The 15,953-nt window shown below is 46.7% G+C and overlaps 1 protein-coding gene across 1 annotated transcript in view; it reads right to left on the bottom strand.

Annotated features, from left to right (window-relative positions):
- FHAD1 (forkhead associated phosphopeptide binding domain 1) overlaps positions 1-15,953 on the bottom strand; it is a 115,038-nt gene that overhangs the window by 57,576 nt on the left and 41,509 nt on the right. The window contains exons 5-9 of the mRNA XM_069477353.1: positions 13,652-13,888; positions 9,313-9,436; positions 8,272-8,402; positions 5,879-5,968; positions 4,771-4,875 (exon numbers count right to left, since the gene is read on the bottom strand). Of these exons, the coding sequence (XP_069333454.1) occupies positions 4,771-4,875; positions 5,879-5,968; positions 8,272-8,402; positions 9,313-9,436; positions 13,652-13,888 (687 nt within the window). The remainder of the gene's footprint in view (positions 1-4,770; positions 4,876-5,878; positions 5,969-8,271; positions 8,403-9,312; positions 9,437-13,651; positions 13,889-15,953) is intronic.

Genomic DNA, 15,953 nt, shown 5'->3' with positions numbered 1-15,953 from the left:
TCAACGTCCTCATCTGTCAAATGGGATGACGATACTGTTGCCCTTCTCGAAGAATTACTGTGGGGGTTAAACATGCTTAGAATAGTGCCAGCACTCCGTGAGGGCTCTCTAGGTGTGTTAGGTGTTGTTGGAACCTGTAAAAGGTGGGGGGAAGAACCACCACGCAGCATCGTTCTACTACTGTAAGTAACTGGCCGTTCATGGGTACTTGGGTTTTAATCGTAACTATTTGTCCTTGCCACTTTTAGCACACTTGCCAATCTGGGAGGCTTGATAAGCAATGGCTGTTAAAGAATTGCAGCCCACAAAAGAGGTTTAAACTGGGGTGGGGGTGGGGGTACTGCCACTCACTGCCCTTGTCTGGCTAACGGCGACTCGAGCTGCGCTTGGGCGGGTTCGATGCTACCCTCTGCTGGCCGCTACAGGACCCTGCAGCTGCTCAATTCATTTTTGAACAGTAAACATGTTTTGAGCACCTGCCGGGCCAGGGCTCAGCCGCTAGCAGGAAAGGAGGCAAACTCTCCGGAGTGAGAGGATTTTGCGCTAAAACAACTTCACAGTAAGGGTCACACAGACGTGGTAAAAGAGCACCTTCTGAGCTTTCCTCTGAGCAGGATGGTGCCAGCACTTCATAAGGCAACTGATGAAGCGCCTCCAACTAGCTGGTTTCCCTGGGAAGATCAGCTCAGCTCCCCGGGCCTCGGCCCCCCGGGCCTCGCTCCCTCACTGCACGGCCCTTCCGGTCTGCACACGCCCGGCTTCTATTGCACCGACGTTTTCCATGCCGCAAGGGCACAGCCTGTGCCAGGACTTTGTTCTTTGCTCCTCATGTCACTGAATGGCCTCCCTGTTCCCCAAGCCTGTTAGTTTTGTTCCTCATGTCACGGCCATCCAGCAGGCCCTTGGCACCCATCCAGGGATTTACTGAGTGCTACCCTGTGCGCGGCCTCAGGCCAGGCACCGGGGACCTCTGGCGGTGATAACCGGCCTCCTCGCCTCCAACTTACCTCCTTCCAGCACGCCCTTCGCAGTCCTGTGAGTTACCCAGCTAAGGGGCAGCACCGGCCCGCAGGACTCTGTGCAATGATGACATGCCCCACAGCCCTGCTGTCTAACAGGGAGCCGCTGGCCACATCTGTGTGACCTAGGAACTGAATTTTAAATGTTACTGAATTTCACCTAAGGAGTCACATGTCACTGGCGGCCATGCCACAGTCACTGGAGTCAGACAAACCTGGCTTCCCGTCTTGGCTTTGCCACTTACTGACTGTGGCTCCAGGCTGGTTACTTTACTCTGAACCCTGATTCCCTCATCTGTAAAATGGGCATAATAATTTCTAGATCACAGAGTTGCTGTGAAGATGAAAAGAGATTAAATGTTTGGCATAATGCCTAGTCCATGAAAAACTGCAGCTATCATTGTCACCATTATTAGTAGTAACAAAGTTAGTCACATACACACCCATTCAAAAGCCTTCAGCAGCTCCCCACTGTCCAGTATATAGCCCAAGCTCTGAAACCAGTGAAAAACACCAAGCCAAAGAATCGAGAAGCCCATATGAACTTCAAACAAGACAAATAAACCCACATTGAGATAAAGCATAATAAAATTGCTGTAAATCAAAGGCAAAGAAAAAATTTAAAAACATCCAGAAAAAAAAAAGACATTAATATCAGTGCAATGGTCAGGCTTATAGCTTACTTCTAAGTAGAAACAATTTGAACTGAAAGACAATAGAATTACATATTCAATGTTATCTATAATGTGCTGAAATAAAAGAATTGCCAAGTAGAATTCAATACTCAGTCAAAACATATTGGAAGAATGAAGTTTAAATACTGATATTTTCTGACACACGAATGTACATGCATACCCCACCCCCAACCGCTGAGAGAATGTGTCACCAGCAAAGCCACATTTGTTTTTTTTTTTTTGTTGAGACAGAGTCTCACTTTGTTGCCCAGGCTAGAGTGAGTGCCGTGGCGTCAGCTTAGCTCACAGCAACCTCAGACTCCTCGGCTTAAGCGATCCTACTGCCTCAGCCTCCCGAGTAGCTGGGACTACAGGCATGCGCCACTATGCCCGGCTAATTTTTTTTTTTTTGTATATATATATTTTAGCTGTCCATATAATTTCTTTCTATTTTTAGTAGAGATGGGGTCTCACTCTTGCTCAGGCTGGTCTCGAACTCCTGACCTCGAGCGATCCACCCGCCTCGGCCTCCCAGAGTGCTAGGATTACAGGCGTGAGCCACCGCGCCCGGCCCAAAGCCACATTTGAAGGAAAGCACTAAGGGATGTTCTTTAGGCAGAGGGAAAATGATCCCAGATGGATGATCAGAGATGTAGGAAAAAACACAACAGTAATGTGTGCACATGGATATCAGCTGTCTAAAAATACCGTCACTTGGGGTTCCAAACATAGAGAGAAGTTTAGAAAATGACAATAGAGGCATATAAATCTGGAGAGGGGTAAGTGAAGTGAAAGTGTCAGCGTCTAGGTCATTGTCATCAAGGAGGAGGTCATAATTATCAATAAATACTGGATTTTGCTAAGTTGGAAATGCATATTGTAATCTTTAGGATAACAACTAAAAGAATAGTATTTATAGAAGAGTGAAAAACTCAATAAACACTGGATTTTGGTAAGTCACGAATGCATGTGATTGTCTTTTTTGTGGTTGTTGTTTAAGCTGGAACTTTTCTGGTAAACTGTCTTACTACTACTAAAAAAAAGAGTGAAACAGTGAAAAATCTCCAAGCTAATATGGGGCAAAATGGAATGATAAACACCATCAACTGAGAGAAGGCAAGAATGAAGAGAAAAAGAAATATCGCACAGGAGGCACAACTGACAGCGAGCAAGAAGTTAAACTGAACCCCCAGCATACCAGCAGTTACAATATACAGAAATGGACTGAAAGACAAAGATTGTCAAACTGGATTTTATGGGAACTATATGCTGTTTAACAACAGATCTAAACTTAAAACAAAGAAAGATTGACAGAAAAGTGTGAAAAAGATATACTATGAAAACTCTAATCAAAAGAAAGCCAGTGTAGCTGAGGGAGCTATCTTAATGACAAAGTAGACTTTAAGAGAAAAAACCCTCTAGAGATGAAAAGGAATATGTGATGGTCAAAGATTTGGTTCAATAGGTAGTAATAAAATTATAACTTGATATGCATCTACTAACATAGCCTCAAAATATATAAAGTAAAAATACTAAAAAAAGAAATAGACAAAGTCACACCATGATGGGATATTTAAACAATATACCTCTCTCAATGGCTGGCAAAACACACAGACAAAACAAAAAAATCAGTAAGAGCATTTAAGTTCTGAACACCATTTGCAAACTTGATTAAATGGACATATATAGAACACTGTTCCCAATGACGGCAGAATGCATATTCTTTTCAAGTATACATGTGGAACCACAATTGACCACGTGAAGGTCATAAAACAAGTCTCAATTAATATAAGAAGACTGAAATCACACAGAGGATGATCTCTGACCACAGTGTAATTAAGCTAGAAATCAGTAACAAACAGGTAACCAGAAAATCCTCATATATTTAGAAGTTAGGAAATAACTTCATAATAACCCATGGATCCAAGAAGAAATCAAAATGGGATTTGAAAAATATTTTGATCTGAACAATAATGAAAATATTGCACACTAAAACTTGTGGAATGTAGCAAAAGCCTTGCTTAGAGGAAAATTCATAGCTCAGGGAGCAGTTTGATTCCATGTTCATTACTGCAATTATTTTAAAGAAAAATATATCCAAGTAAATTCATTTTCATTGAGAAGGTATTTTCCATAGTGAAGCTCACAGCAACCTCAGATTCCTGGGCTCAAGCGATCCTCCCACCTCAGCCTCCTAGAATGCCAGGATTTCAGGTGTGCCCAGGCTTTTTTATTTACTTTTATTTATTATTTTTATTTTTATTTATTTATTTTTTTTTTATTTTTTTTTTTGAGACAAAGTCTCACTCTGTTGCCCAGGCTAGAGTGAGTGCCGTGGCGTCAGCCTAGCTCACAGCAACCTCAAACTCCTGGGCTCAAGCGATCCTCCTGTCTCAGCCTCCCGAGTAGCTGGGACTACAGGCATGTGCCACCATGCCCGGCTAATTTTTTCTATATATATATTTTAGCTGTCCATATAATTTCTTTTATATTTTTAGTAGAGATGGGGTCTCGCTCTTGCTCAGGCTGGTCTCGAACTCCTGAGCTCAAACGATCCGCCCACCTTGGCCTCCCAGAGTGCTAGGATTTCAGGCGTGAGCCACCGTGCCCGGCCTTTATTTACTTTTAATGAATTTAAATTTAAATAGCCATGTGTGGCTATGGCTACTGTGATGGATAGCACACGTCTAGAGTATGCAACTAAAGATTTTTTCCAGTGATGAGAAGGGACATTAAAATAATCATGCAACACTAAACCCACTGGGATCTGGAGGTAGGTGGGTGGGTCTCATTACAAAAAAGCACGAGAGTGTCAGAAGGCAGTGTGAGTCGCGATTACTCATGGGAGCTTTGGAGTCAGGCCCACGTGGGTTCAAATCCTGCCACAACTACTTCATTTGAGTGAACTTGGGTCCCTTCCTTTCCCTCTGTGAGCCTCAGTTTTCTCCAGGGTGAGAGGGGCTAATACCAGCATCGACCACACAGGGTCCTCCTGAAGATTAACACTGATGATTGCGGGGGGCGAGGGGGTGCGGGTAGCGCTTGACCATTGGATGGAACCATCCTTGCCTGCGTACCTTGCTCTTTTCTCGCAGGGTCTTGGAGATCATGCTTTGCTCACTACAGCTCTTCCTCAGCTCCTCCCGAAGCCTTTTCATTTCTTTCTCCATGTCTTGCATTTGCTAAAAAATTTCAACAACAGAGGAGTCAACTCTCCCGATGGCAGCAGGAGCTGCCTTCTGCTATGAAAGGTCTGAGCCCTTAGAACACCTTCTCCCATTCATTAAGGTGAAAACCTCGTCTGGTATTAGCTTGCTTGTTTGCTTATTTATTTAACCAAACTTAACAGATCAAGGTAAAAATTTTTTTAATTAATTTTTTTTGCAGAGACGGAGTCTTGCTCTGTTGCCCTGGCTAGAGTGCAGTGGTATCATTATAGCTCACTGCAACTTCAAACTCCCGGACTGAAGCGATCCTCCTGCCTCAGCCTCCTGAGTAGCTGGGACTACAGGTGCGCACCACCACACCTGGCTAATTTTTTTTTTTTTTAGAGAACAGGATCTTGCTGTGTTGTCCAGGCTGGTCTTGAACTCCTGGGCTCAAGTGATCCTCCTGCCTCAGCTTCCCAAAGTGCTGGGATTACAGGTGTGAGCCACCATACCCTGCCTAATTTTAATGGTCCTATTTTCATTGTATTTATTTTTATGGTCGCCTTCTATATAAGGCAAATGATAACTTTTTTGTTTTGTTTTTATGACTTGATGTGTTTAAATAAAAATGCTGAAGGAAAAAGTTTGTGTCAACAATAGTGCCTGTGGCTATGACAAACTTCTGACAGTGGAACATAAGTTTGGGAATCGCAGGTCCGGAGTGGGGACCCGAGGGAACGTCCAGCAGCCTGCGGTGGCAGTTGGCCAGCCCCCACCCCCCTCCCTGTCGCAGCCCGTGAGGGCAGGAGAGCCAACTGCCCAGAGGATCCCGGAGCGTGTTTTCCGTGGTCTTTTTTGCCCATGGCTTCCTTGGGGCTCAGGGCAGCAAACCAAGGAATTATGAGACTACGTTAAAAACAATGAACACAGGCCCCAGGGCTTCATGCTTTGTGAAGGACCAAGGATCCCACCGAGAACCTGAAGGTCAAAGTCTAGTTTTTCTGGTGGCTCCTATGAATGAGGAAGTTCTACTCACAGTTTTGCAGAATTTCAACTCTTTCTCTTCGGTGTCCCTGCGTTCCTTGTGCACTTCCTCCTTTCTTAGCTCCTCCTTCAGCGCTGAGCACTGCGGGGGAGAGGACAACAAGGAAAGGGGCCGCATGGCCACGTGGGGTTGTTGTCTGGATGCTTCCAGGGCCCCGTGTTAGCCCGAGAGCATGTCCTGCCTGCTGTTCCAATCTAGTCACACACCCGGGTCCCCAAGGCAAGACCGTCGTGTCTGACGGGCACATGGGCTCCTGCAGTCAACCCCAGGTCACCTCTCTCATGAGACCTGAGGAGTAGAGATCACATTTCACCTTAGGAAGCCAGCAATCTAAACCACAAGAAAGATCCGGCTTGGGAGAGTCTGGTTTAAGAATATCCACTGATGCCCTCGGAGGGTCACTGGTGAGCTCGGGCGGCTCTTAGCGTTTCATGCAATTTACTCCTCAGAGCCCCGGCTGCCCTGGTGGTGGGAATGAAACGAACAGTTTGGCAGCAGCAGCCACCTAGAACATAAAGATGTGCTTCCTTTTGGACCCAGAAGTTCCACTTTAGGAACGCATGCTAAGGACAATGACTGGACAGGTCAGGGAGTCTGCAGATCCAAGGATGTTCTTCACAGTGCTATTAGCAACCGCGGAAAAAAAATGTCCAATAACTGGAGACTGCTTTATAACATCATGGGCATGCAAGAAAATAGTACGTAGCTTTTACGACCAATGATAAAAGCTTTGCTTCATTAACTTGGGAAAGTAGTAATTGTTTAAAATTTTTAAAAATTTATATAGTTTACATTTGTTCTTATACATGCCATATATATTTTTTCCAGGTATTATATAGAAACAAAATGGGAAGAATATGCATGAAAGTACTGACATTAATTTCTTGGGGTAGGTAGCATTTTTCTTCTTCTCTCTTTAATTTTGCTTTCCAGTTTTATCTATATATTATTATAAAATTAACACACATGACATATGTAATTTGGACAAGAAAAGAAAGACAGGCATTTCAAGTGTTCTTTCGAGCAATCCCTGCGTCGTGAGGAGCCCGTGTGCTAACGGCAGGCGCAGGCTGGAGGACAGCGCAGACCCTGTTCCAAGGTCACGAGGGAAGGAGAAATGGGGGCAAAAATGATCCCAGTGCGCCCCGGGAGGTGGAATTGCCAAACGGGGGCTGTGTTCCCATATTTCTGCCACCACGCATCAGCTCTACCCATCCCCTTCCCCAACACACGCACACACGCACACCCCACACACAGAGCAGCGATCACACATTTAATCCAGGAAGTCAATCTGCTCCGGAGAAACGGATGCAGAGGGCTTGGCGAGGCGGCTAACCAGGTGCAGAGGCAGAAGAGCACAGTTAAAATCAGCCTCTCACTTTTCAGAAAATGATTTTGTGATCCCCATTTCACTGATGAGGAAGTGGAGGTCAGATCAGTTACAACAAAACCCAGCTCTGGGCGTGGACCCTGGTGTGTCTGGTCCTGAAGCTCCTGTCCTGCCTTTCCCCAGCTGCAAACTGGGCATTGTCATCAGCGCCAGATGTTACTTCTGCTGCCTCGTCCGTGGACCCTCAAGGTCCACCCCCGCCTTGGCACCCACGCAGGCCTGGCTGACCGACCAGGCAGCTGCTGTGAATCGGGCGTTTGCCACCTGAGATGAAAGCTATTAGGTGTTACCTTGACTCACTGAAACAGACAGATCACACAGACACTGTGCAATCTTATCCTATAGGATCAGAATTCTAAAGTCACAGCACTGAAGGTAAAATTTGCAAATAGTCAAAATCACATTTACAAAGCTCTTAACTTGCCTAGCAGGTTCATTTCACATTGGGTGATTCTTATGCACACTGAAGTCTAAGGGAAGAAGCGAAAGTCTGCAAAACCAATTGCACCTGGACCTTCACACATTCTGCTTCGAAGGTAACTGTGCAAACCAGTGGTGACTGGGACAGAGGTGAAGCCAGTTGTGGTCCTCTTGCACACAGTGCGATTCTATTCTGCTTTAACATTAAGCCTTGTCATGGAAATACGTGCTAAGAGGTGTGTTCATGGCTGGGATTAAACAAACCAATTTATAATGGGTGTTAGAAGATGTTTGCTGGATTTGAATCTACATCTTGCTTAATCTGAGCCACACGGACACTGCTCTTTGAAAAGCTGCAAAGAACTTGGCCACCCATCCAGTCTTTCTCGGAGGGCATTTCATGTATTGGACCCTCAGCAGCCATCCCTTGGCACAGGCCTCATCCCACCACGGTGTGAGAGGAGGGAGGAAAGGTTAAAGTAAGGGCCCAAGGTAAATGAAATGAGTGCATCATGAGACATGAGTTGCTTCTCACCCATCAGCGACAAGGGATGCTGAGGCCGTGGACACTCACTGTAGTGCCAAGGGCTTCCAGCTGGTGATCCTTTTCTTTGTTCTGACTTTTTAGTTGGTTCACCTCCTCTTTTAGTTGTTGAACTTGCTCATTCCTTGCTAGCATGTCTTTTTGCAAAGATGACACCATGCCTGTAAACAAAAAAGACTCACCGACGTCAAAGAGGCAGTAAGGATTACGGTCACCGCTGCCACTGTCAGCCAACTTGTGACAAGCCTGGCACTGAGGAAGGAGGCGTCCCCAGGGATCCCAGAGGCTTGAATGGGGCTGAGACCAACACCCACTGAACTTCGTTTGTTTAAGGTCTCAGTGACAGTAAGGAGAAGCCGGTGAATGCTGCTATGGACAGACACCACCTGCGGGGGGTCCTCGTGGGCGTGGGCTGCAGAGCTCAGACAGGCAACACCTCGGGCCTGGGGAACAAAGGCCCAGCAGACGCAGGGACCAGGAGAGGCCATGAGTTGGGCTTGTGGCAGAAGGGGATGTGTTGGAGGCTGTTGCTGGAGTAGATGGAGCCACACTTGTCTGAGTCTGCAACCATCCCTACCACTTATTAGCTCAGTGCTCTTGAACAAGTTACTTAACCTGCCATTGTATCTGCTGAGTTATTGTAAGGGTTAAATGGGAGGATATGTATAAAAACCTAGTAGAGTGGCCAACACATAGTGTGTGTCACCTGGTACCTTTGATTATTTGTGGCAGCCAGCTTCCAAAATGGCCCCAATCATCCCCGCCCCCTACCATTCATGCCCTTGTGTAGCCCCCTCCTGTTCTGAATAGGGCAGCGTGTGTAACCAATATATTGGGGAGACGGTGGCTGACTTTGAGCCAGGCCCTGTGCTAGGAACCGGATGGCAGATAAACCTCTCCTGAGGATGCACTGGAATTCAAGGACGGTAGCTGCCTGAAGGGCTGCTGAGAACTCTGGGCTGCAGCCAAGTTCAGATAACAGGTGTGGTGGTTGATCGGTGATGTCTGCCGTGGCCATGAACATGGGGGAAGGAGTGGAAGCTCCCAGGCCCAACTCCAGAGAGAGCTCACCTGACGAGATGGCGTTGTCCCTCTTTAAGCTCTCGCCCTCCGTCTTCAGGGATGTGATTTCTGAGTTCCGCTCGGACAGGGTGTGGCACAGCACCTGGCTGTAGCCTTTCTGTAGGGCACTGATCTGTGGGGGGAGGCAGCGCAGTCAGAGGGGCCCAGCCCATGTCTGCAAGGCACACGGGCGCTTCTCCCCAGCTGGACAGAAAGATGCTCGTTCATCTTTGTTTGGGGTGTGGGGTAAGCCGAGCTTTTAAGTTTTAGTCAGTGGACACGGCAGGAGAGCCCTGTTCCTGCAGTGACCACCAGCCACTTCCTATGTGATCCAAACATGGACCTCATCTGGGGATACCTGACTCCTGAGTAGGTTCCTGCAACCCCTGGGCTCTCGGCCACGAGCAGACCAGCTGTGGGCCCCGGGTCACCCAGCGCTGACCGGATGCAGAGCAAAGTTCAAGAGAGGGAAGCAGGTTATAAAATTAATTCCCTCAATGATAACGACAATAGGTTACAGCTCATAGAACACTCTTAAGCTTACAGCGGCCACTCGCAGACACTACTCCAACAGAGCCTCACAGCATCCCTGCAGGGTGCGCCCACGAATGTCCCCACTTTGCAAGTGACTAAAGTGGGACTCATAGAGGTGAGGCTGCCTGCGCAGGATTGCACGGCTAGTCAGCGGTGGAGCTGCAATTCCAATCCAATCTTTAGTCACCTGGCTCTAGTTCTTCCCATCTTATCACCTGGTCCTAGGAACCAGCAGCAGAAGCCTGGACCCGGGAGCCAGGCTGCCAGCTCCCCGTTCTGACTCTGCCACTGCAGGTGCGTGAGCGTAGGGACACACCAATTCTGTCTCATTTCTCACCCTGTAACTTCGGTGTTGCTAGTCCTGGTCTCATGAATTGTTGAAGGTATTTTAATAAGTTAGTACATTGGTCCCCAATCTTTTTGGCACCAGGGACTGTTTTCATGGAAGACAATTTTTCCACGGACCGGTGGGGGGGGAATGGTTTTGGGATGATTGAAGCACATTACATTTATTGTGCACTTTATTTCTATTATTATTAAATTGTAATATATAATGAAATAATTATACAACTCACCATCGGTTGTGGAGCCCTCATTAGTATATGTAAAAGTGCTCAGACCATGCCTGGCATATGACACATAGATAGTAGCTATGATTATTCCCCGGTGTGTTTTAGCTTTGGCTTCTCTTGCCTGTCTTGGGGAAGGTAGATTGGTAATGTTCTGGGGTGCATTTGTAAGCTTTGTCTAGGCTCACTTAAACACCAGTGTGATTGTCATTAAGAGGAAATACAAGAGTCCCTGTTAATCGCTGCATCATGTCATAGGCATAGCATAAAAAATGATGGGGTGAGGGGCGCTCAGGTAAGGTGGGTACAGGTGCATGGCGCACCTCACCACCAGATGGCGCTCACAGTCTTTGTTCTTGGTGTCTGTCCCTGAAAATTTTGTGATTATGATTCAGTAGTAGAATTTTTTTTTTTTTTTTTTTTGTTGAGACAGAGTCTCACTTTGTTGCCCAGGCTAGAGTGAGTGCCGTGGCGTCAGCTTAGCTCACAGCAACCTCAAACTCCTGTGCTTAAGCGATCCTACTGCCTCAGCCTCCCGAGTAGCTGGGACTACAGGCATGCGCCACTATGCCCGGCTAATTTTTTCTATATAGATTTTTAGGTGTCCATATAATGTCTTTCTATTTTTAGTAGAGACGGGGTCTCACTCAGGCTGGTCTCGAACTCCTGACCTTGAGCAATCCACCCGCCTCGGCCTCCCAGAGTGCTAGGATTACAGGCGTGAGCCACCGCGCCCGGCCTCAGTAGTAGAATTAACAGAAGTATCAAGGTTTCACAATTTATATGGCTAATTTCATGCACCACTCACATTTTCCCTGGAGCATCTGAGACGGTGGAGAAGCGGTGTGTGCTAGGAGAGGGAGGGACACAGGCCGAAACGTCCCCCACCCTCCCCAAGGCTATACTTTTGCATGTCTGTATTTTGGAGACTTTAAATGAAAAAAAATTGTTTCTCCTCTTCCTGTTCTCTGTGGGGAAAAATGCAACTTTCCCAAAAAAGGGATTTGTAATTAAAAAAAACGTTCCTAGCTCTTCTCAGCCGGATGTTTTTGTTTGTATGATACCAGAGGCACGGCCAGAGACAAACTTCCAGAAAAGTTGGGAAAACACGGCCCTCGAAGACTCCAGTGCTGTCTGACAGATATAAAATATTTCAATCTAAGTATCAGAGCTCTAGGATTTCAGTTTGCAGGAAAACTCCAAATAGTCTTCCAATCTTCTCGTTACTTTCACGACTGAAATAAATATCCATAGTGTCTATAATTGGCATAAATCCCAAGATGTTTAATGCGTGCTATACTGTATAATAAAATGGGCACTGGCTCATAAGAAAGTTAATAGTGCTAGGAAAAGTGATTGCTTCAAGATAATAATTCGGCTGCTAATTAGCACGGGCGGGCAGTGCAGCCCGCACGGAGGTGAGCATTTTCTAGTGGTTCTGTATCGGATCGAAGATCTTTGAGAGCAAATCAATATGCACATACTTTCAGGGGACCCAGGAGAACATATAAACTAATCAGAACAATAAATCAACCTGCCATGTGGCTTATACTTGTGGTTGAATGTTCTGTTGGCAATAGACTATTTAAGAAACTAAAATGTGAGCAGATGAAGCAATTTAGATTAAACCAACTGCACCCTCTAGTTCAGAGATGCCTTGTTATAAAATACCTCTTTCAATTACGAGTGAAGATCAAGGTGAGGACGAGGCAATGGTATGAAGACAATTTCTTGGTGAAAAAATAAATTTCCAGATATCACTAGCCCCTTTAAACAATACTCAAATTGTGACCTGTGGACACAGACCCAAAGATATGTGAGAATTACTCATCCTGTCCACACACCTTGCTCAGGAAAGCTCTCAAATGGGAGAATTACCAAAAAGGTTATTTCTTCATCTGATTGCAAAACTGGGTTCAGATCGAGAGAAACACGCTCATCAGTGAGTTCGCTGCACGTCAAGGCAGCCGTCTGCAGTAGTGGTTCCCACAAAACCTGCTGCTTTCATTGTTCTTTCAAAAACAGGCTGGAAGGAGGGTCACTGTTTAAATACTAGAGCATGTATTTGCGCACTTGCTCGTGCTGTCTCCCTCACTAGAACATAACTGGGGGAAGGTGAAGGGCACGTCTGCCTTGCTCCCTGCTGAATTCCTGAGCCTGGAACAGGGCATGGCACTGGGTAGACACTCAACAAATATTTATTTGAACAACCAAATAAGTGGACGAATGAATGAACACTGTCCTACCAGAGTTCTGGAAGGTAACTGGGCCCAGTCCTTGTCCTCATGGAGCTGGCAGTCCCCGGAAGACCCTCCTAGGTTCACCAGGCCTAACCTAGGTACTTTCTAGGGCACCCTTTCCAACACTAAAACTGCGCACCTCGAGTCGGGTGGAGAAGGGCGAGGCCGTACGTACGCAGGGAGCCAGAGAGCAGAGGCCCAGGCGTGACCACAGTTTAAGCGGCATTGTGCACTGAAGCCAGAAGTCTCAGTGGCCCATTGCTTTTTACCAACTTCGTGGAGATATAATTTGAGCAGAACATCACCAGCCAATTTTAAAGGAGTTCTTTAAAAAAGGAAAGAAGGAATTTGGATCTCGTTTTGAGAGAGGGGAACATGGCTGGTAAAGCCAGAAATTCCAGGTGGAGAACGGCTGTGTGATGAAATGCCCTGTTAAGTGAGCCAGGAACTGCCTCGGGGGTTTGGTAAAAGGCCTAGGTGTTTGGAACACGGGGGGCTCCTTCTCCCCCTCAGCTCACTGCCCACAGCTCTTGCTGGCTGGGGCTGGAGGCGGGTGAGAGGTGGCCACTGAAGTCACAGCATTGGGGGGAAATAGGAAGTGGGCTGAGAACATGGGGTTTGCAAGGAGGCAGACCTGAGTTCGAATTCCACCACCACCTCTAATGTGCTGTGCAAGCTGTGACCAGTTCGTGGGTGTCTCTGGGACTGCCTCAGACTCCTTATCTATGGAATGGATGTGTCAGAGATTGGGAGATTTAAATAAGTTAACGCAACTAAAGTACTTTGCACTAGTGCTTGCATGTGGCTGGTGCTTAATAAATGCTAATGGTGGAAACTTGCCAAGTCTCTAAACCCTGTGGATTTATGTTCTGAACCACTGTGCTACACAGACCACCCCCTCTCTAACTCTCTCGGTGGCTTGTCCCCAGTGGTGCCCCTTGGCTCCCCAGGCCCTGGCCTGAGAGCTGCCACCCCGTGTTGTACCTCTAAGGCTCCGAGTCCTACCTGGCTTTTCAAGCTCTTGATCTCTTTCTGTTTGGCACCAATGTCTTCATCCAGGACCTGAAACTTCTGTGAGATCTCCCGCTCGTTCTGCCTGGAGGTGGTGGTCTCCGACAGCTTCTGGCTCAGCTGGGCCACCTCGTTCTGCAGCTTCATTATCACGGTGTCTTTGTACTTGGATTCAATCTCAAAATCGGAGAGGCGGCTCACCTCTTTCCCCAGCAGCAGAATTATTTCATCCTGGGTAGAGATGAGATGGGAAACTTACTAGATGCGGGTCCAGGTAAAAAAAAAAAAAAAGGTAGGAAAATTAGGGTGTAATTCTTTTGGGAAGGCAAGGGCAGGCAGGGAGGGAAATGGCAGATTTGAAGCTACCTCTGTCCCTGGAAGCTCAGAGAGAGAAGAGCTTGGTTAAAACCACATACTTGTGTATAGACCCCTATAATAGACGTTTATACCTCAAAGGCACAGAAACTTTCCTTTCTCTACAGTCATACTTTCACGTTGAGAACAACCATCCCATGCGGGAAGTTTTGTTGCCAGAAAGTTTATTTATAACATTTTTAGGAATTAACTTACCAGGCCTCAGTCTAGCACCTGGGGACCTAGGAAAGGTAATTAGGAAAATGACATTCTATTCGACCACATTCTGACTATAATGGGGCTATTTAACTTTAAAAATTTCATACGGGCTGAAACATTTCTTTTCCCTTTCCTCTCCTCTGGCACTCCTGCCTCTTTCGGTTATTCACATAAAAATTTACTCCAGGTAACTGAGTCATGAAAAATAAATGACAGGGGAATGATGGTTTATGCGTACGGGCTCTTGTAAACTTCAGACTGGGAAAAACCCTGGGCTGGCGGATTTACCCACAGTTGTAATTAACTCAGTCCTCCATTGCTCAAAAGAAAAAGTGCCACAGCCAAAGAATTTGTTAGGTTTCTCAGAAAAGGAAAGAAAAAAAAAAAAATCCCCCGAACTTCTCATCAGAAGTCATCAATAAAACATCAGGAAGAGTGAAAACAAGATTCCCCCGAAGTGTTTTCACGTGCAGCTACGGAATTTCTGACCAATGACTTTTGAAGGAAACCGAGCCCACCCAGCAAGTTCCCGTTGGCTGCAAGGAGGGAAACGGGCAGTTTCTGGGCCAGCTCATGGCCTGGGGGCCCCCAGTCAGCCTGGGGAGCGACAGGGTTTTGGTCATGAGGGAGCCCCTCTGGCACTGTCAACTGCTGGCAAGGGTCTTTCTTTGGGTCCTTGTGAGTGCTTGTGACAAAATTTGAAGGGACAGCCTCAGACAGATTCCATGCTCCTGGGCAGCCCCACTGCTTCACCCAGTATGAGTCACCCAAAGTCCCCGTGTTTCCCAGGTGCCTGTTCAGAATCCCTGCTTTCTTTTAGATTGTAAACTTGAAATTTACAGACTTGAGTTTGTCTATGGCCTTGTTTTTGGAGACCTGATGGAGGAAGCCAAACTGTGACGGAAACAGTGGAGAAACTGGTTGTTCTGATGATATCCTTTAATCTCCTGGATCCAGCCATGCCTGAAGCCAGTAGGCCTTTAAATTTTCCAATAAGATAAGCTAATAAATGCTTTTTCCCCTCCCAAACCAAATTTGTTTATTGTCATGTGCACTTGAAGGAGTCCTGGCAAGTCAGGGCATAAAAGTTCATAAATAGAAAAATTACAAGTGTGGTTGAATCATATTTCCAGTTTAGCAACTGTGGTGGATTAAAAAATGGCTACAAATACTTTGCAGCTTCTGCCATCAAACAGTGGAGTCGATTTCCTCCATCCCCTAAATCTACGCTGGCCTGTGACTTGCTCTGACCAACAGAAAGTGGTGGAAGTGATGTTGAGTGACTCCCAGCAAATTCTTACGAGGCTGTACAGCTTCTGCCCTGGGAACCTGGGACCACCGTGCTGCTGTGGAGAAGCCCAGGATGAAAACCACGTGGAGAGAGGGGCTCGCCATTCTAGGCGTCCCTAACATGGGAATGAGGCCCTCTGAGACCATCGGCCCCTGCCAAGCCACCAGCTGACCTCAGCTGCATGACTGATACCAGAAAGCACCAGCAGAAGAACCTTCCAAGTCAACCCGTAGTGTTGTGGAAAATAATAAATTGCTGTTTTAAGCCAGTAAGTGTTGGGCTGGCCTGTTACACAGCAGTGGGTAATAGACAGGGCACCCAGGCCTGGCTTCTTACCCTACTGCAACGTTGCCCAAAGTCTGGCCTCAGGACCTCTGCATCAGAACTACCTTCAACCCGAAGCTGCAGATTCCCAGGCATGTCACTCCTGGG

This window comes from Eulemur rufifrons, chromosome 8 (assembly GCF_041146395.1).
Source record: "Eulemur rufifrons isolate Redbay chromosome 8, OSU_ERuf_1, whole genome shotgun sequence".
Taxonomy (NCBI): domain Eukaryota; kingdom Metazoa; phylum Chordata; class Mammalia; order Primates; family Lemuridae; genus Eulemur; species Eulemur rufifrons.
Note: the sequence above shows the minus strand (reverse complement) of the source record. Positions and strands in the feature narration are given on the sequence as shown.